General features: G+C 34.6%; 3 protein-coding genes across 4 annotated transcripts; 2 read left to right on the forward strand and 1 right to left on the reverse strand.

Annotated features, from left to right (window-relative positions):
* Window positions 1-5395: 5395 nt before the first annotated feature.
* LOC106353934 (F-box protein At1g67340) lies at window positions 5396-7153 on the forward strand. The gene is made up of 3 exons (XM_013793764.3): window positions 5396-5873; window positions 5953-6115; window positions 6210-7153. Exons 1-3 carry the CDS (start codon window positions 5647-5649, stop codon window positions 6942-6944), a joined length of 1125 nt encoding a protein of 374 aa, XP_013649218.2. The 5' UTR covers window positions 5396-5646; the 3' UTR covers window positions 6945-7153.
* A 5787-nt stretch (window positions 7154-12940) lies between these two features.
* Window positions 12941-14118, forward strand: LOC106355904. 2 transcript variants are annotated; one of them, XR_007314710.1, is made up of 3 exons: window positions 12941-13187; window positions 13336-13647; window positions 13921-14118. XR_007314710.1 is itself a non-coding variant. In XM_048735984.1 (3 exons), the coding sequence occupies exon 2, from the start codon at window positions 13353-13355 to the stop codon at window positions 13635-13637; it is 285 nt and encodes a 94-aa protein (XP_048591941.1). In that variant the 5' UTR covers window positions 13077-13257; window positions 13336-13352; the 3' UTR covers window positions 13638-13647; window positions 13921-14118. The 2 variants fall into 2 exon arrangements, 1 of the variants encoding a protein (XP_048591941.1); XM_048735984.1 differs by having other exon boundaries at window positions 13077-13257.
* Window positions 14119-14487: 369 nt separating this feature from the next.
* On the reverse strand, window positions 14488-19216 carry LOC106353935 (meiosis-specific protein ASY1-like). Its single transcript, XM_022689106.2, has 22 exons — window positions 19112-19216; window positions 18949-19005; window positions 18441-18537; window positions 18289-18357; window positions 18120-18212; window positions 17850-17970; window positions 17691-17760; window positions 17553-17594; window positions 17094-17222; window positions 16903-17016; window positions 16770-16812; window positions 16647-16682; window positions 16431-16555; window positions 16318-16330; window positions 16096-16172; window positions 15908-16009; window positions 15653-15803; window positions 15491-15570; window positions 15368-15428; window positions 15141-15286; window positions 14943-15059; window positions 14488-14848 (listed from the first exon to the last, which is right to left on the reverse strand). The coding sequence occupies exons 1-22, from the start codon at window positions 19112-19114 to the stop codon at window positions 14795-14797; spliced, it is 1800 nt and encodes a 599-aa protein (XP_022544827.2). The 5' UTR covers window positions 19115-19216; the 3' UTR covers window positions 14488-14794.
* Between the last annotated feature and the right edge of the window lie 1932 nt (window positions 19217-21148).

Consider the following 21148-nt stretch of genomic DNA (forward strand, 5'->3'; position numbering starts at 1 on the left):
AATTTATAGAGTTTAACCAAAATTACACTTTTTTCTCTTTTTTCTTCCTATCTCTCTATCTTTTTTTTACAAAACTAATTTTACTTTTTTTTTGGTTATATCATAGATAAGCCCTAAAAAATATCTGAATCTTTTTAAATATTTTTGAATGTATGGGTCATTTTGTGAATATACCTTTATAGTTGTAATTTGACACTTCTGTCTATGTTTTAGTCAAGGAAAAATCATGCGATTATATCCTATAAATCGTATTTTCTTCCCACTTCATAAAAGTAAAAGGGAATCCAAAGATCAGAGACATGTAATAAAAGAAGAGACGTGGCAAAAGGAGAAAAGAGACGTGCACCACATGGAGGGAACAACAAAATCTGTCTACAAACTTCCCAGCAAAAAGTGGGGCCCGCCTCCTAACAGCTTTCCCTCTTTAGCTGATTCGTTCTTCGTTCAGTAGAGTGAACGACTGGAATTCTCAGGGTCCTACCTTCAATTTTATTTAGCAAATTGAGTACCTAGCAAATTTGGTATTTTTGAATTTATAATTATTAAAACATAGTAATGGATATCAAAGATGATGTACAACAAAGTTGCAACCGAAATGAAAACTTGAAAATCTATACGTTCTGTAAGGAAAGACATAAAATATTATACGTTTTGGTTAATAGTATGATAAATAGAGACATTTGTAAATTCGTATATGTATTTGATAAATTATCTTTCTTAGAAAAAAATCAAATTGGATTGGATTAGTAAAAACTAGTTTACTTCATTGTATCGTATAATTTATCTTTTACAAAAAAAAAAAATATGAGTAGCTAGCTTGAAGTTGTTAGAATCACGTGGTGGTCTCACCAACAATCAAAGCGACGTAACCGTGAGAATTAGGTGACAGAGCGAAGCAACGGCATGTGATACGGCGGCGAGAGTGGTTATGGAGCATTGGACGCCTTTACTCTATATGGGCCAATGCCACGTGTTGGCCCTCTCTTCTTTTTACATGACTTATCTTACCGGAGTATCGCATAAATTATTTTCAAAGTGGCATTAACTAACATTTTAAACCTTCAACCTTATATCTTTATCACAAACACTCAATTTGGCTTACTTAATAATCAAGTTAAAAAGGTGACTGGAACTATGATTTGCAGGTATAAAATGATGATGTGTCACAAAAATTTAAAAATATATAAAATATATAAAATTAGAAATTAAATAAAAAATTAGGAAAAATAAATAATGCTTACAAAAAATTCAATTTAAAAATAAATTTTATTTAAAACAAAAAACATACAACTAATTTTTATGACTATCTGAAATTAAAAAAAAAATTGTTTAAAAAAAATCAAGTAAATGTGTTAAACTTATAATACTCAAAAAGAAAAATTCAAATCTTGAGAAATTTTAATTTTTTAAAAAAATTCAAGTAATAACAAATTTTTAATTTATAATAAATTATTACTTGACTTTTTATAAAATTTTAAATAATTTAAGGTTTGAATTTTTCATTTTGATTACTATAAGTTTACAAATTTTACTTGAATTGTATTAAAATTTTCAATTTTTTTAAAAAAGTACTTAATTAGTAAACCAATTCAAATAAAATTGTTATTAAAATTCAATTTTTTTAATTTAAGACTATTTCTAAAAAAATAACTTATAATAAAACTTAAAAAATAAAAATTCAAACCTTAGGAAATTTTAATTTTCAAAAAAAGTCAAGTAATAACAAGTTTTATATTTATAATAAACTATTACTTGAAATTTATAAAAAAACAAATGCATTAGGTTTTGAATTTTTTTCGTTTTGAGTATTATAAGTTTAACAATTATACTTAATTTGATTTTGAAAAATGATTTTTTAGACAATTTATAAGAATTATTTGATTTTTTTTGTTTATTTTTCTTTTAAAAAATTACGAATTTTAAGAATTATTTATTTTCTGATTTTATTTCTTCTAGTAAAATTCTTATTTGTTTTGTTAGAAACTGACACATTATCAGATTTCAATTGTAAGTGAACAATTTTCGTCACTTTTTGATTTGATGAACACGTAAGCAAAATTGAGCGTTTTTGAAAGGTGTTGGAGAAGGTTTGGGAAAGGTGTCTATTTCACCACTCCTATCGCGAAGCTATTTCTTGTGCTGACACTTTAGCTAAGTTTCCCTATTTGTAATAATCTATGAGGGGTGTATCATATATATCTATCCTTCTTACTAAACTATGTAATTGTTGACAACGATTAATAAAATCAAGATTAGTCAGGAAAAAAAAGTTGAGTGTTTTTTGTGATAAAAATATCAGATTGAAGGTTTAAAATACTAGTAAAATTTTTTGAAGTTTAAATTGTCAGTGGGTGCCAATTTAAGGATTTTATGATATTTTCCCCCCTGTGTTCAAAAAAAAAAATGATATTTTCCCCCTATCTTAAGGTCATCATCTAATTTGAAGAATTGCATCCATCAAAATCGTACCGTTTTGTAAAAGATGTCAGCTGAAACTACTAATAAATTGTGATGTAGCATATCATTAGGCCTATAAACTAGATACAAAGCCATGCACTTTGTGCATGAGACCACGCATGATGAAACAGAAAACGTAGGTTGCGTGTGGGTTAGGGCAACATACAGATTAGCTAATTTGGTAACCATTAATTTAAGTATCTTGCTATTTTAAGGTCGCTAGATTTTGTTTCTTTAGCTTTAAGGTAACTAATAACAACCCTAACTCAATATATATTTAAGTACTATGATAATTGTGAAAAAAAATATAAAATACAAAAGTTAAAAAAAAAACATATTTGAGGGTTACCATTAGAATAATCCATCGTCAAACCTTTATTTCGAGGATTCTAAAAAAAAAGCAACCCTAACTTAATACATATTTTTCTCTTAATAAGTTCATCATAAGCTCCGGAAATTAAAATTACGCACCAGTGCATGCATATATGTATTGAGTTAGGTTGTTTTTTTTGTTAGAATCCTTAAAATAAAGTTTTAACGATGGATTATTCTAATGGTAACCCTCAAATATGTTTTTTAACTTTTGTATTTTATATTTAGTTCACAGTTATCATAGTACTTAAATATAAGCATTACACTTTAAAAATTTATAATATATATACACTCTAAAAATATACCTGATTATTAATATCATTACATGAATTTTAATTTGTGTATTATCATGTATTTTTGTAATCTTTATTTTCATGTAATACCTTTATTGGTGTTATTGTAATCAATAATTTGTGTTATATTAGTCAATATATTATTATTGCAATTAAGTGGTGGTAATCTAGTGACAATTATTTGGGGTTTGATGTATGTACACATCAGTTTTAGGTTCGATTTCTCCTTAAAACTAAACTATCACTACTTTGCTAGTTTCGACTTCGGCCAAGTGATTTACATGGTGAACCATAACAGATGATCGGTTCATCTCCTGACATTAATCAGAAGGTATTCCAAACTCTGGTCAGACGGTGTGATACTAGTCTACTCTGTAGCACTAAGTGCGTTCCTTCCGGGACCGGCCAGATCAGTCGACATGGTTTATCAAAAAAAAATTGTATTATTATTGCTGTGTGAAATAAATATTCTTATTTTAAATGATATTATTGTACATTAATAATTCTAATTTTAGTTTAAATATATTTACATAGTTTATTTAACTATAATATATATAATATGAATATGTAAATGAAATATAATTATAAAGAATAAAGTTGTAAAATTAAAATTTAGTACATTTATATGTAAATAGTGCTCTGAGGGTACAATAGTTTGTTGGAGAGGAAAGATGTTGAAGACTTGAAGGCATGTCACCAAGTTTCCATGCATTCATTCATGGGAAAAAATGTTTCCATGCATTCCTTTTTCTCCATATACTTGTCATTTGAATGACATATATATATATATATATATATATATATATAGATTTTCGGTTACAAGGGGTTTTATTTCATTTTGTTCATTTGCTATATAAATTATACATGATAACATCTCATTGCGACTAAAGGAGAAAATTGAAGAGAAGTATTATTATTAAAATATGCGCTTCCTCTTTCCTTCAAGAGAAGTAATTAACAACTAAAGCTTTTGGATATGTGTAGATGGACGAAAAAAGTATGTTTAAATTTGATAGAGGAGAAATCTAGTAGCAAGGTCTGAAGATCAACTGGTAATCTAATAGGTATATAAATTTATATTATTATTTGAGGCGTATCCTATTTGTGCACAAACTAATGTCAAATCTTGTCTGCTTTCATGATTATTAAACATTCTACAAGGTATATGAATCATCGAACTTTTCTTGTAATAAACTTATAATCTGGTAAATAAGCACAAACTGGTGTTTCTAAAATTGTAAACGATGATAAAACAATTAAAGTAAGTTCGAAAAAGGTAAACAAAAACCGTAGGAGACGATGATGAAACAATTAAAATAAGTTAGGAAAAGGTAAAGAAAAACCGTAGGAGACGATGACATTAAAAGTAGCATCACGCTATTGCTAATCTTTATCCTTTTTTATCGGTTGTCAAATAATTAATATGCGCATGGATAAAAAAATTAACTAGACAAAACCGTAGTGTTCCAATAAATTTGGTCTTTCTGAAAATTTTCAATATGGTGATTATCAGAAACAATTACTCTATTATAAATTTGGTAGAATATATAGTAAATATTAAAACATTCTACTGAAGATTTTAAAAAAATGAATTTTTAAAATTTAAAAATATTTCACATATATCAGATTAGTTAGTTTAGTTTAGTGATAAACTTATAAGTCATGTTATAATTAATAACGTCGTGACGTCTATTCATATGTTCATTTAAGTTAATACTAGTTTAGTGATAAACTTATAAGACATGTTATAGATATATTTTTCGAGAAATATAAATAACAACGGGAAAAGTAACGTCGTGACGGAAAATCTGCAAAAGGAAAAAAGAAAAGATAAAAAAAAAGTAAGTAACCGTTGTAAAAATTCATTCATTGGCTGATTCTTTACGTTTGACCTCTCTCCCCTCCGTCTATTCATAAGTTCTGCTTCTGCCTCACTTTGTTACCCCAAATTCCCACTCGCTCTTCCCCCCCACGCGAATTCCACCCTCTCCTACCTGAGAACTTAGTTCACGCGCTGAGTTTCGCGAGTAAAGAAGCATTTTCCACGGTGGAAATAATCAATCGGGTTTTTTTTTTGGTCTTTTTTTCCGGAGTTAGTTTCTCTAATTTTTTTTTTGGTTCATTTTAATCGTCATCCCCTAAACCGTTTCACGAAAACGGATTATAAATTTAAAGATCCATTCTTGCTTCTCTCCGCAAGTTTCTTCTTTTTCTGTTTCTCCATCGACAATAAATATTCGTGCGAGAGGGATTTTCAACCTACAGAAAAAAAAAAGCAGAAAGCTGGGTCAACGACGTTTTGACCGGGTAATACAACAAAAGTACGAGGGCAAAATAGTCATTAAAAACACTCGCATACGTATGTACCGCATGGAGAAGAGAGATACAACTCAACCACTTTGTATATTTATAAGCCTCAAGAGATAAACGAAAATGAGATAGAGAGATAAGGGGACCAGAAGCGTTAGATAGATAGAGAGAGAGAGAGATTTGTAATCCTTCAGACACACACAGAAAGAAGATTATGTTGCCCGTAAGAAAAACCAAAAGAGCTTTTTACTCCGCCTATGCTGGAGACGGCGTCTTTACGCCGGGAAAGAAACGACGAAGATGTCTTTCTTCTCCTGCGTCGGTATCTAAAGCCGGACCAGATTTGTTAGATACAATCCCAGACGATCTTGTTGTTTCTATCCTTCGCAGACTTGCTTCTACATCTCGATGCCCTGCTGATTTCATCAACGTTTTAATGACGTAAGCTTTCCGGTTAATATTTTTATTTTTCGGACAAAGCTCTCTTTTGTCTTAAATGATAACTGGTTTTGTGTAACAGATGTAAGAGATTGAAGAGTTTAGCTACGAGTCCTCTTGTTCTGTCGAGATTGTCTCGGAAAGCGATTGCCGTAAAGGCTCAGAATTGGTCGGAAGATGCTCACCGGTTTCTCAAACGCTGCGTCGACGCCGGAAGCCTCGAAGCTTGCTACACTCTCGGCATGGTTAGTTTGAAAATTAAATCTTTTTAATTTTACTTAAAACGTTTTTTTTATTTGTTGGTTTAACGTTTTGTCTTGTTTTCTACTTTTGGTACAGATTCGGTTTTACTGTCTGCAAAACAGAGGAAACGGCGCGTCGCTGATGGCTAAAGCCGCGATTAGCTCCTACGCGCCTGCGTTATACTCTTTAGCCGTGATTCAGTTCAACGGAAGCGGCGGCTCCAAGAACGACAAGGATCTCCGAGCAGGCGTGGCTTTGTGCGCGCGTGCGGCTTTTTTGGGACACGTCGACGCGCTGCGTGAGCTCGGTCACTGTCTCCAAGACGGTTACGGTGTTCCGCAGAACGTCACCGAAGGTCGGAGATTCCTCGTTCAAGCCAACGCTCGTGAGCTCGCCGCCGTCTTATCCTCCGGGAACGAAGCTTGCTCGTGGCTCACTTTGTCGCAGCCTCAAGTCACTAACCAAATCCGTGGTTGTCCGTTGCTGAGTGATTTCGGATGTAATGTTCCGGCGCCGGAGATACATCCGGCGAACCGGTTTTTAGCGGATTGGTTCGCCGTGCGCGGCGGAGATGCTCCCGGAGATGGGTTGAGGTTGTGTTCTCACGGCGGATGTGGACGGCCGGAGACGAGGAAACATGAGTTTAGGAGGTGTTCTGTTTGCGGCGTTGTGAATTACTGTTCACGCGCTTGTCAAGCTCTTGATTGGAAACTCCGGCATAAGATGGATTGTGCTCCGGTGGATCAAGATGCGGCTGGTGGTGACGGAGAAGGTAACGTTCAGATTGAGGGAAACGGTAACGGTGATAACGTATTGGTGCCCATGAGTTGACGGTGAACAAGTAACGGCTGCTTTAATTAGACGCGAAGAAGATGAGAGGTAAACGAAGCTTTGTTTAGTTTCGTTTTTTGTTTAATTAGTGGAAAGATTAGGATTAAAATATTACCAACGGTTAGATGTGGCGTTAAAAGAGTAAATTTTGTATTCTAATCGATTGTAAAGATGAGTATCAATGAACGGCTAGAATGCTTTTTTTCTAATTTTTTGGTTCGAGTTTTAATTTATTTAGTTAATACTTTTCTTCTTTTATCTTTGTGTACGTAATGTCGTAAGGAGTTTACTTTTCTTCTTCTTTGGCGAGTCCGTTTCCAAAATTGAGCGAAAATATATCTCTCGTTGAATCGTTGAACATATGAAAGATGTTTCCTTATCTATGCAGATAACACAATAAATAAAATAAAGTTTAATGCGACCAGGCATACAAGGAATTAAGAAAACATGCAAGACCATGCCACGAACAGTCTACTAAAATACGATATGAATCATTAACATGCAAACATGAACACAGAGCGAAGATTTGGAAGATAATAAGGTCTAACACCAATTGTGATATTTGAAAAATCATGATCAGCATCAGCAGCCTCCTATTTTGGCATGCATTTCTTACGGTTATAGATATTATATATATTTACTACATAATCTGGCATGTCTTAGGCTGACCCATTTGGAATCCCGTTGTTAGGTTAGACTTCGGTTTATCAGGTACCAAATAAACCCGGTCATCAATCGGTTAGTCTGGACACGAGGCATAAGACACTTGTAGTTGTAGGCTTGTAGCAATGAAAACTCTATACACCACATATCCCCCAATTACGCTTAGATTTTTACTCTCATTTTATTTGTGAAAACCATAGTTTTATATTCTTTCTTCATTAGAAAATATATGTAAACTCCTTTTATTCATGGATCACTGTTCTCCGGCATAGAAGAAACAGTGTTTTTCAGACTTTTGATCAAATCTCATGTTCTTGTTATACTGAACGTTGCATCGTTTCATAAGGCATAGTATCGAATTTTCTCATCATGTTTATTATTTTGCATGAGATTTGTCACCTAGTGTTCAAACCTGATTTATACTGTTTTCCGCAACGTCTGAGAGTTTTTTGTTTGCAGCCAATACATATATATATATTAGGATAGAGAAAAGTTTTCAGAAAATTGTAGAATGTAATTTTACATTGTGGCGTCCCACAAAAAAAATTTCACATCAAAGGCAAATAATAACTTATTAGCAATACCGATAGATTCTGGCGATTGGTACTTAATGTGGCGATAGTAAATAAGCACACATGCATCTGTCCCACTCAAATTTGAGCAATGTGACATGACGGAACGGACGATATATAGCAAACTCTGAAAGCAAAAATAGAAACAAAAATAGAATAATTTAAAAGTAAACATGTATAATTGAGAAAAACTATTTTGAATATAGGTATGAGAGTTGAAAGTATACCCCCATATGTTCATCGTAAAGAAGGGTATACTTCCATATAATGGATATGCTTTCCAAGACCGTTGTTTCTCGGATTGTTGTTTTATATAGTAATGATTCGTTACCAATATCTATTAAAACTGTCTTCAAATCTAAAACAATTATGGGTCAAAAGAAGTTTCATTATCGGTTCCTAATGATTTGTTTGGAAGTATCACAATGATACTGTTTGTATAGCTTGGGTATCTTAAGACCAAAGTTTATGTATGGTTTCCTTAAGAGATTCTTCAATCATAGTATGTCTTATCTATAATACTAGGTGATACCATGTGTTGTACTCGCGGTATAATTTTAAACTTTTGTATTATTACTGGTAAAATATTTTAAAAATATATAGAACTCTATCAAATTCCAAAAAAAGTTAACATATAATCGTGATCCATGTCGGTGTGATAGTGAAGCCCTTCCTAATCCCCCCTATGATATGTTGTCAGAACATTGGATTCTGAATTCAGTAAATCGAGTTTAAGATCACTATTATTATTGATAAAAAAAAGAGTGAAATGATCTATTATTTTTCTTCCTCTGATGAACTGGCGGATTTTCTTTTGATAGTCGGCATTTCGAGGTGATAAACATACTACATTACTACTAGTGAGAAAAAAACTACTGAGGAACACTTTGAGTCTTTGAGGGCACACCTAATTCAAGATTTGGGTAATACTAAGAGCATCTCCAAAGGCACTCTATTTTTTCCTCTATAATTTACACTAAAATAGAGTAACTCTATTATAGAGTTAAATTTGCTCCAATGGTTCACTCTATAATAGAGTTACTCTATAATAGAGTGAAATATAGAGTAATCCTATTTTTTTACTCCAAATATAGAGTGAAAAAACAAAAATACTCTATATTTCACTCTATTATAGAGTAACTCTATTATAGAGTGAACCATTGGAGCAAATTCAACTCTATAATAGAGTTACTCTATTTTAGAGTGAAATATAGAGGAAATTATAGAGTGTGATTGGAGATGGTCTAAACCCGCACGACAATAACTATAGACACATGAACGTGTCTTGATAATTGAGATTTAGCTTTCAAGGTAAAAGTTGTAACTTAAAACTGAATATTGTAGAAACTCATACCAGCAGGCAGCAGTTAATGATTAAAAGTAGTGATTAGACTATAAATTTAAGATTAATGGCTGACAAAGCATCATGGGGTCTGCGATTATATAGCTCTCTTTGTCTTCATTAATTTCGTGCCTTTTTCTTTTCCCTTTTCCTTTTCGTAATTAAATTAGGGAGACCGGGAAATCCTCATTGCAAATCAAATTGGGATTAGCAGAAAGTAACGTCTGATTTGAATAAATATGGACCCTCTTTGATACTTCATTGTCTCCACAAGCACAATATTAGCATAGACTAATCTTTGATTTTATTGCCCCATCATCATTGGTTTACACTTTAAAGTTTGGGTTACAAAAAGTTATTATTGCATATATTCTTTTACCACTAAACTACGCAGAAACACACAATTTGATAGTAATATACTTTAAAAATATTCCTTTCGTATACATAACTAAATCTCAAAAGTTTGTGTTTCAGACAAAATTTGTAGACTAATAGAAGACATTTTAAGGAACTTTATGATGACGTTTATATCCTCCAAAAACATAGAGGAGTGTATTTTGTAAAGAAAGAGGAGTGTATATGTGGGAAAAAAATCTGCCAAATAAAATTAAGCGTAAAATCTAAAAGCATTTGATTATGCTGATATTGTGGTTGACAAAGCAATGCTTCTAACGCACGATTTTTGTTTTTTACGTAACCAATATATGCTGCAGTTAACGAATACAAATTATCAACAAAGCTCGAATCGTTTCCCGGTACGAACCATGGACGACACTAATCCACCAGCCTTTTAATGGCCGGGACAAGTAGGGCAGGACTAAACACATCTCTTAATGAACTGCGTTAATAACTTGGTAACCAACACTCCAACGCATGCATAACTAAAAGTGCATAGTGCATTATTTACTGGTCTTACAACACTCCTATTTCTAAAAATGCACTTATTTGATATTCTCACACATATTTTAAAAAATATTAACATTTGACACAAATACATAATTTTTATGATTGGCTATTTCTCATAATTTAAAACCAATATTAATTCGTAAACATATATTTGAAATTTATCATAATTAATTAATAAAATACAGTAGAAACATATAAATGTATTTTAAAAACATTTATTTATTAGAAAAATAAAAAGTATCTAACAATCTATATTCAATGGTGAAGCTATGCTGTGTGTAGAAAAGTAGTTGTCCCCCTTGAATTTTAATTTTTTTGTTATGTACATATTTTTAATAACGCCGCTATGGAAAATTTGGATTTGCAAAGGTACAAAACATTATTTATAAGTAAAATACCTTATGATAACACAAAAAAGTTTCTGTCACAAATATAGATTTTAAGGAGTCAAAATGATAAAAATGTTTTATTAAAAAGGTAAATATATGATTATACCCCTAGGTTAACTAATTCAAACCTTGAGGTTTAGAGTTAAGAGATGGAGATTTGAGTTTAAAATTTAAAATTTTAGTATAAAATAAAAAATAAATATTAAAATTTGAAAATAAAAATTTCATAAATAGGTTCAAAAGGTATTTTCGTATTACAAAAATAAAATTTGAAAAAATTAAAAAAAAAAATCAAATTTTTTTTATAAGAAAATACGAATTTGAAAACATATAATCTAAAACTATAAAAAAAAATTATTTTTAAAATTATTTTTTTTTATTTTTTTTATATATCTAGGGTATTAGAGTTCTTTTACCTATTAAATGAAATATTTTGATCAATTTCATCTTTGTGATCTATTTTTGTGATCAAAACTTGAAAATAGTATATTTAGGAAAATTACCATGTTTACAATTTACCCCGAATATTAAGTTTTGGACCAAAAAAACTTGCATCAATTTATGTACTTATCATGAATGTATTTACTAATTTAGTAGGTAGAAATTTTCCAGTCAGCTGCCAAAGTTGACTCGGTTAAATAGTACCTTCTGTTGCAATCAATTAAAATTTATAGTGGACCATCTCTGTTCATGTACCTTCTTTTTTTTTGTTGTAGGGAGTCAGATAGTAAATGTACCAAAATAATAAAAGTAAAATTTTATACTTTAATAATTTTTTGAATAATTAGAACATGGAATAAAGGTGAGGTGGTGGTGGTCGAAGGCTCATCCCATTTATTTCATGTCGTTAGAGTTGTCCGCTTTATTATATTCCAAATAATATACTTCATTCATTTTTAAGAAAATAATTTTCTAGATTATTTACGCATGTTAAAAATACATGAAATTTTTATAATTTAATTTATTATACACTTTCTAATTATTATTAATTAATGATGTTTAATCATTTTAAATATTTTAATTAATATTTTTTTAAATATACGATTTAATAACATTAATTACTAAAATATTTTAGAAATCTAGAATTTTTTTAAACAATACATAAATCTAGAAAATATATTTTTGTTTCACAAAAATTAAATCTAGAAATTCTTTCTTTGAAATACAGAAAGGGTATAATGTATATTTGACTAGACCAATTTTAGAGAAATGAAAAATATCATAGTTGATTTATATTTTTTCATTAGAAAATTGATTTTCTGATTGAATCTCAGATGAATTTTTTTCTAATGTTTACTATTCAATGTGAATTGCTTCTTTATATAAGAGTAACATGTGTTTTTGTTCTTTCCGTTCACATAAGTATTGACCTTGGATAATCTAAATTGAATAAAGAAAACTGACCTAAAAATTGAAATGAGTTTGAATGTTTTGATAGGGTTCATTTTTACTTTTAGTCTCATCTGTAACCAACCATAATGGTACGAGTCAATCAAAAGATATGGTTAGCTAAAATGTTTACCGTTATGTTGGCTTCTCTTGTTTTATCAATGCCAGAGCCGGTAGCAGTCCCTGGATACAAGCCAATTAAGCATGTGCTTCCGGCACTATTTAAGATATATATAATAATACGACTTTGTGTTGAACAAATATCTTTAGTAGCATAGATGGTTTAGCGTAGGATATATATGTTTGTGGTGGTGAGTTTGAATACATCCATCTACAATTTCCATTTTTAAATGTAATCAGTCCAAATTATTATTTTTGCTTCCGGCCCATTTTGTTTTAGGGCTGGGCCTAGCCAGAGCTCTCATTGGTTTGTGAAATATTCAAGGTCATTTGCTCAAACTAGATAAGCTATTAAATCCACTTTTCAAAATATTCAAGCTCATGGGTTTTTCTAACAATTATTTGAATCCGCATGTTTTACGGTTCGAATGTTAGAATCGCCCCTCACCGCAGTTAACAATAACAAAAAATCTTTATATATACCATATATTTATACATTTTTATAACTGTTAAAACCGCACCGCAGTTAAACCGCTTGTTTCGCACCGTTCAAACTGTAGTTACCATTCGGAGCCTTAATATTTTTGTTGACAAGAAAAAAGGGCCGCTTTTGTTGTCAGGAGGAGCGGCTCACCAGAAATTTGATCACGGCGTTGCGTAAAAAGAGAAATAAACCGCGTGGCATTTAAAAAGACAAAAACGTCTTGTTGCCTCGTTTTCAAGTACCAAACAACACGCAGTTTATATCTCTATCAGATTTCTGTTTTGTTCTTCGTCACTCACTCTGGGTCTCCTCTCTGACCAATCCCAAAGCAAAAGAGCTTCTGCGATCTTTCATCCTCCTCTGGTTTCGTATCTAATCGTAAGTCTCCTTATACTTCAAAGGCTTTTGTCTTAGGAGTAATCAAGTAAAGAGATTGATCGTTGTAAATGTACGACTCGTAGAAACGTAACCTAGATCTAGACTGGGGGAATCAATTCTTGAGAATATTTGTTTCTTTCAATCGCAGTGATTTGAGGGAAGGAGATGGGTTTCATAATGGAGTTCGCGGAGAATCTGGTGCTGAGGTTGATGGAGGATCCGGAGGTGAGAGACAGGAAAGCGAGGGAGCACATATATGAGATGCACGAGAGGTGCAAGAAGATTAAGGAGATGTGGGCTTTGCCTATTCGTCCTTATGGTTTCTGGACTTTTGAGCGCCACAACGCTCAGCTTCGTTGGGATCCTCAGATCAGTCAGGTTGCTGGTCGCAGGGACCCTTATGATGATCTCCTTCAGGACCATCCTTCTTCCTCTTCTTCCTCAAACTAATCAAACAATTGTGAGTTGTCTTATCGTTACTAGTATGTAAATATGAGTCAAAGTAGCTGCAATGGTCTATATATGCTTTAGCTTTTGTGTTAGAGGAAATGGGTTTGAAGAGTGAACTATGTTCAGTAGTATATCCACATTGTGGCGTGGAGTGGTGTATATTGTTATTCCAGGAGTTTTTAGCATATGTGCTTTAGAATCTACAGTTTCTTCTTAAATATTTAAGTTTCAGCTCATTAGCAAAAGGAACTCATTGTTGATCCTTTTGTCTCGTCTGTTGCAGGCAGAAGATGTGTTGTGATGATGTCTGGATAGATGGTCTCTGTTTCAATTCCCGATTGTACGAAGCGTGGTACAAACTCAATAATAATAATCACTCTTAGACTTGTTTACAAACGAGAGAGGAGTATACTCTCATTGTTTCGTAGTAAAGTTGTTTGATTCTCCATTCGCATCTTTGAATATAAATATACTTTCCGAAGTGATGAGTCTTTGTCATGTTATTTATAGTTTTGTTGCTCAAATATTTCCTTCTTGGTTTACTAATATAACTCATCACACTAAGAAAGGAAACAAAGACTCTGTCACCAATGAGAGGGCCTGATCAAATCATTTACACAAGTAACCAAACCAAACTCTCCAAAGGCATCCAAATCAGGAATGTTTCAATCAATATCTGACTAAGACGACTACTTTTAAGTTGCGACATAAACCTTAAAGGAGATTCCAGCAAGTGTATGCTTCCGATAGACTGGTGATCGTATAATCTTTAGGTTAAGAATTAGTGTTTATCCAATGAGGAACAATGACGGAAAATTTTACAAAAGCCAAAATGATTTACTAGTGTAAGTAATCCCCAATAAACATGTTTGCTTTTACTGCAATATATTCTCAAAAGGGAAAAGAAGCATGAAAATAGTCTGCAACAGATATACTAATCCAGAACGGGAAAAGAAACGATAAAGCAAAAGGCAGCGTCTGATACGGAATATCATAAAACCACAACAAGTCTCGTACCAAAAGTAACAAAGATCATAATACTTAAGCATGGGAATAAAGCGAGTGTATCAGGAGAGTTTATGGATTATGGGAATTGGTAGATACTATCATAGCCACTGAGTATGGTGGCTTTCGTGTATGATACTGTGGTACCATCATCAATTAGCCTGAGATTTCTGGCGCTTCGAGTACTGCAGGATAGGGTCTCTCACCTGATAACCAAATTCCAAAAGGGCATGTTAGTTTCAAAATTATCACTTTTTAAGTTGAAAACATAAAAGAGACTGTGGTTTTGTATTAACAGACCGTGCTGGTTTTCCTGTAACGCTTGTCTTGTGAGGCTTGGCTAGAGTCTGTTCCCGCGTCCGTGCAGATTTTAGCAGCCATTCCTTTTACAGCAAAACTCTCCCTCGAAGCCACAGGCTGAGCCAATTATACCAGATTAGGTATACTTAAACAAGAGTCAACAAAAAGTATATGTTTATTCAGTGGTGTGTGATCAACCTGTGCATTGCTGCTCATCGGAGTGTTATTAGCTTTGGAGATGGTCTGTTCACTTAGCACCGATCCGTTCTGCTGCATCGCAGATCTCCCTTTCGTGCGTGTCAAGTCTGATCCAATAGAGTGGATGCCTCCGCGTGTAGATACATCTGCTTGTTTTCAAAAAAAAGTTTTTCTGTGAACATCAAGATCGGTTAACACAGCTAAGCTAGAGACGGAAAAGAGTATACCTGGGGTTAGTTTGGCATCTTGGCCGTTGGTCTTGTTTACAGTTTCGTCGACATCCACGTCCTGGGAAACCATTCTCATTAGAAAGCTCTTCCAAGGATTTATTCAACAGTCTGAAGAATTACCATATCATCATTTGTGGCAAGAACTTTTCTGATTTCATTTAGCTTATTCTCGGTAAAAACTGAGTGTATTACACGCTTCCCTGTATATACAAATTTCATCAGTGAGTAAGCCTTACGACCAACAAAACTTAAAAGAGAAGGGTCTGAACTGAGACAACAAACCTAGCCTGCGGTTGCTAGAATCTTCCACGTAGCCCTCTTGGATCATTCGGTCAATTAGCTTACGAACTTTCGTCTGGTTGGCTTCACCATCCAACATGTTGTGAAGCTTTGTAATTGTCACATATTGCATCGGAAGAGAATGGTACAGAGCCTAACAAAAAAAAACGTGTCAATGATGGATCTCAAGATCATGTTTATTTAGCTATCATTTTTGCATGTATATTAAACATAGAGTAGGAAGTCAGAGTCTCTTACTTTCATGTACATGTAGTCTTCAGGAGCTATAGATTTCTCGTCCTTGGAAGCAGTTTTACCATCATCTTCATCTTTCACAAAGATGAATTCGCTCCGTGGTGTCTGGTTATGTTTTGGGGTTAGCTGATGGTCAAGATAAATTAAAAAGCAAAGAGAATGACATCAAATGGATAGGATCAATTGTATACCTTTTCTCTGTTTATAGTGTATGTTTCCTTCCCTGTTTTCGAAAGAACACCTTCTTTCTCCAGCTGATCCATGATTTCTGAAAGTCAGGATGTAACTGTTAGTGGAGGAAGATAGACTCTGAAGTTCACAGTATATAGTAATTGTAGAAAGCTGTAGATTTCATATTCATCGATGCTTCATGGTTCCTTTTTGGTAGTGACTTTCACGAAGCACTGATTTACCTTCAGTCAGAGCCTGGAATAACAAAAGAGAGTGGCTTAGAACGCAAGAAACTAACTATGAAAGAGCTCGGTTACACTTCCTAAGGTAGATAGGAAGAGGAAAAACACATTACTATTGAGATATCTGGAAAGTTTGCAAGAACATCTGTGAGCTCTAGAGTATCGAGGTGGCGGGAGTTGATCCAGTCCTTCACCCTTTCTAGCTGCTGTTGAGACTCAACCGGATCCTGTGTGTCATCTTGAAACATTTCACAGGTAGGTGATATTAGAGGAAGCTTTTCCTATTCAGTAAAGTCAAGTTTTTGCGCTAATATTTTATAATGGTTCACCTTCATCAACCTCTCCATCATCATCCTCTTGTTTCTCTGTTAGATCAACAGGTTTACTCAGTTTAGTGATAAACTTAACTAGACTGTCACATCATACTAAGATTTGTTGTAAGTCATCATTACCTACTGGCGCCAGAAGGAATTGAGTTTCTTTTGTTTGACTTATCTGGAAAAAAAAGAAAAAAAACAGATTACGTTTTAGGCAAACCACGTAGAATGTAAAGATAGAGTAAAAAGCAGAAAAATGACTGTTAACCTCGCTATCTGAATCAGAAGGCTGCTCATCATGTACAGAATTAGGTCCTGTACTCTTTCCATCATCTTGCATGTCATCATTTTCATCCGCACAAGGATCAAGAACGCTCTTGACCTGCACAGATCATCCACATGAGTAGACATCATAAGACGCTATATGTGTAGCGAGTTACATATTTTTAATCACATTACCTTAAGCGTTAACACGAGATGTTTGCTGTTAACATTCCCAACTTCCATTCTCAGAGGATCCTTCGTCCAGACATGCTGAGCTTCTTCTTCTGTACAGCCTCTGAAGAAAGGTGGCTCGTAATCTGGTGGCTGCAAAAAGATTCAAGTAACAGATGTCAGTCTTTCTTCTGAGCATTCAATCATGCAGAGTGGAGCAAAGTGAGATCAAATGAACAGCATTGACATTTTTCGTAAAGAAAGAAAAAAAATTGTATGTAAACACAACCAAAAAAGGCTGTATGTGCGTAACAAGAGTATAGAACTTATAAGTAAAGTAGGAGTTCACAAGCGCAGAATCTGATTGCTTGATATCAGTGTTGATATGGCAAGAGTCATTACAATAAAGACGCTCTATTCAAAAAAAAAAAAAAATAATAATATCACCAATGTTTATCGAACTTATGAATGCTATAACCATACCGTGATATCATCGTAGTACATAAGCTTCATCACTATGGTGCGCTGGAGCAGAAACAAAAAAGAGTAAACTCTATCATCAGCAATTTGGAAACTGATGTAAATGGAATAGACGTGAAGGATACTTAAAATATTCATCACCTTGTCTGGCATTTTGTCGAGGGTCCTCATCAACTGAACTAGTGTGCGAACCATTTTGCAAGCTGAACTCCTGATTTCAGCACAATCACGAAAATTACAAAGCATGTCAGGGAAGACAAAACCATTTAGACCTGAAAAATATCTTAACACAGTGCACACCTCATTTGATTTTGGGTAATGTCAGCAGTGGAGTTAAAAGTTCCTCCATGTTTCTTAGTTCCAGTACGACTGATGTTCATCCTGACATCTTGGCTATCAGAATCCGAATAGCTGAAATTGACTGCAGTAACACAGGCACTTCATCAAAATCAACAACGGATGATTCATACATATAAAAATAGAAAGTTGTGAGCTATCAATCAATCGTATAATCCAACAGCAAACCACACTTTTTAACAAAGCTAATCAAACCATCTCGCCAGAACTTACATGAGTATTCCTCAATCATCGGACCCTCTACTGATTCGCATATGCAGAACATGAGCGTCTTCAAATACTTCTTCTGTAGCGCATCGTAGACACCTAGATCCAGTGACGAGAACACAATCAGTTGAAAAGAAGAGTACTAAAATGCTAAAATCATTAGTATACAAAAAACCTTTCTCCATCCAGTCAATCAATCGGCGTGATTCAGGATCAATAGGCAACAGCTTCTTGATCTTCATATCTGTTTCAAAATCATCAGCCAGTTATTATTTATCTATAGTTATATAAATCGAACCAAGCGATCTCAGATTATTAGCTTCGTACCTAAAGCAGGAACCGATTTATCATTGAAGTAGTTCTCGGGAAAGAGACCCCTGATGTAGCTGATGTTGAAGATAGCTATACGCAGCAGATTCCTAGTCTATTTCAACAAAAATCAACACCAACACAACGACGTCAGTGTTTAACGCGCATTAACGAAGAAACAGTTCACGATTCTTTTCGAATCAAGCCAACAACATAATGTATCGCAGCGACTTGAAACGTAATCAATGTACGAAACAGTATAAGTGATCTAAATCTAGATAATCTGCCAAAATCACGAGGAAGCAACGAGCCATTTTCACAAAAATCAAGAGACGAAATCTCCATCACATCTCTCATCTCTAGATGATAAACGAAGACCAAAATACATTCCGATGATGAACGTAAAACAAAAATCCATATCTAGATGATTAACGCGAACTGATGGAGATCAGTAAACTTCGAAAACAACAAGTAAGTAACGAGAAACGGAAACGAAAGCTCGATGAAGGCGGTTTGCTTAGCTTACCAGAAGGAGCGAGTCCTGCTCGGTGATCTCAGCTTCCTTGAGCTTCTGAGCCATTACCTGAGGAAAGTAGAAGAAGAAGAGAATCAGATTCGAGAACTAGAGACGAAGCGAAAACTTCACCCAGGTTAGGATAAATCGATGATCGGCTTTCCTCTTTACTCACCATTTTCGAGAGGTTTGGAGTGGAGAAGAAGATTCGTTTCCGCTAGTAAACTTAGAGATAGAAAGAGAGAGGAAAATTTCGAAAAAATAAATTGAAATGGGAGTGAGAGAGAAAGCGAGTTTCACAGTTTATAGGGAGATGGATATTTAGGGGCAAAGTTGGTATTTTAGGAAGATAGTAGGGGTAATATAGACCGATTTCATCTAACTTCCTATAGGCTAAAACAGTCACGCACAAGCGCTACCCAAATCAGTTGCTCTGAGCGGACCCCACCTCAGGGGTTTCGAAATTTTTTGAGTATTGTTTTAAAAATTATTAAGGAAAAGTACCTCAACTTTATGAAAAATTTAAAAGCCCCTAACTTTTTTTTGTAAATATAATTAAACAATGCCTACGTAACAAACTTAATTTTGTGAGAAGTATAACATCTTTTTATCAATAAAACATGTCGTTTTTACTGTTACACTTACATAGTTACATATTAAAGAAAAATTAAATATTTTAGAAAATAAGTAAAGGAAGGACAAAACTAATTGGTTGGTAATAGTAAGTTGTAAGTTTATAACTAGTAAATAAATTAAATCATTTGTTTAGTTACGAATTTGCAACAGAAAGTGCAGATTGCTCATTACCGAAAGAAATTGACTGATTAAACAAACTATCAATCCTCAATAATGAAAATTTTGCACCAAACCCAAGATAGGGTATAATGTTTCTCGCCTCTGATTCAGTTAGCAAGAAGTTTTACAACAAAAAATTTCTTGGACGTATCTATGACTGGTTTGAGTGATCTTAGTGAAATGAGGTTCATAACAGTACGATCAATGGAGAGGATCTGATCACTGATCAGTGGAGTGAATTTGCATGTGAAGGCTATGTAATCAACTCATTAATAAAACAACATTAATGTTACCAACTCATTAGTTGGGGACACATTCTTTTTTTCACGAGCCGCTCCCCCCTTTCTCTTCAAAAGTCACAGTTTCGCCGCCAAACTTCTCCGGCGGTCGCCGCCTCCGTCGTGCGGTCGCCGGACCTTGCCTAATCTCCCGTTTCGTCCATAACCGTTTCTCTCCTCGTTATCTCCGTGTTCTTCGGCGAGGGCGAAACTTGGTGGTGTCTCAGATCTGGTTTCTCCGACTATAGATCTAGGGTTTTCGACGGAGGAGGTCGCTAGAGGACGGCTTCTTCTTCTGTCGTGTGCAACCCAGGTTTGGAAATCGGAGCTTCCAGCGTTTTTGTCGAGATCCAGCCAAGCTTCGTTGAGATGGAGGCGCGTGCAGCGTCGGGGAGCTCCTCGTCGGTCTCGTTTCACCTCCGGCGTGGCGTCTGGTGGTGGGTGCGGCTGCGTGTGGAGCTGGGGTTCTCGGATTCGCTGGTTCATGGTTTTGAGTGTGAGTTTGAGGCCTTATCTTGCTTGTCTCGAGTTCTCTCTATTGGGTTTGAGGCGTCTCCGTCGTGTTCTCTGATGGTGGCTGCGCGGGGGTTGTTGGTGACTGGTGGAGACGTCTGTCTGTTCTCTGACCTCCCCTGTGGCTCGCGTAGTAGTGTGTGGGTTCCCGTGTGTTCCCTTCACCGCTCAGATCTTATGGCGTCAACTGTGTGGCCTGCTCCGTAGCCATCTTCTTCTCAAATAATCTCAGCAGCTTTGTTTTGTGGCTAGGCAGTGTCTTCCGGCTGGTCTTTTACTTGGAGTAATAGCTAGGCAGCGGCTCATTTGCGTGGTGTCGGTTTTGTCTCCTCCGGAGGAGTTGTGCGTTTACCGATCCATATTCTCTTCGGGTTTGTGGTTAAATGGGTGTAGACGGTCCTGGTGGAATGCAATGGAGGCGGTAATCTTCGGCGCAAACTACTGAACGACGGCATCGTCGGTCTTCGACTCTTCCTCGTACCGCTGGTGGTTTCTTTTATCAAGCTTGCTCTGGGTCTGTGGTTGGATTCTTTGCTTTAGTTCGTTCTGGGTTATTGGTTGGAAGCTGTAAGAGCCGTAGTATTCAGGGTTTGAGGGCGCCCTTCTCTCGGTAGCTCGCGGCAACT

The sequence above is a fragment of the Brassica napus genome, chromosome A7, assembly GCF_020379485.1.
Source record: "Brassica napus cultivar Da-Ae chromosome A7, Da-Ae, whole genome shotgun sequence".
Taxonomy (NCBI): domain Eukaryota; kingdom Viridiplantae; phylum Streptophyta; class Magnoliopsida; order Brassicales; family Brassicaceae; genus Brassica; species Brassica napus.

What these genes read in the sequence shown, in the direction of transcription:
- LOC106355904 (XM_048735984.1), top strand. Translation starts at nt 13,353, where the DNA reads ATGGGTTTCATAATGGAGTTCGCGGAGAATCTGGTGCTGAGGTTGATG.
- LOC106353934 (XM_013793764.3), top strand. Translation starts at nt 5,647, where the DNA reads ATGTTGCCCGTAAGAAAAACCAAAAGAGCTTTTTACTCCGCCTATGCT. An exon ending in TTCATCAACGTTTTAATGAC is followed by an intron (nt 5,874 to 5,952) that starts GTAAGCTTTCCG and finishes TTTGTGTAACAG; the next exon opens with ATGTAAGAGATTGAAGAGTT. An exon ending in CTTGCTACACTCTCGGCATG is followed by an intron (nt 6,116 to 6,209) that starts GTTAGTTTGAAA and finishes CTTTTGGTACAG; the next exon opens with ATTCGGTTTTACTGTCTGCA.
- LOC106353935 (XM_022689106.2), bottom strand. An exon ending in ATCTCGTGTTAACGCTTAAG is followed by an intron (nt 17,017 to 17,093) that starts GTAATGTGATTA and finishes TGATCTGTGCAG; the next exon opens with GTCAAGAGCGTTCTTGATCC. An exon ending in AGATGCCAAACTAACCCCAG is followed by an intron (nt 15,287 to 15,367) that starts GTATACTCTTTT and finishes GAAAACAAGCAG; the next exon opens with ATGTATCTACACGCGGAGGC.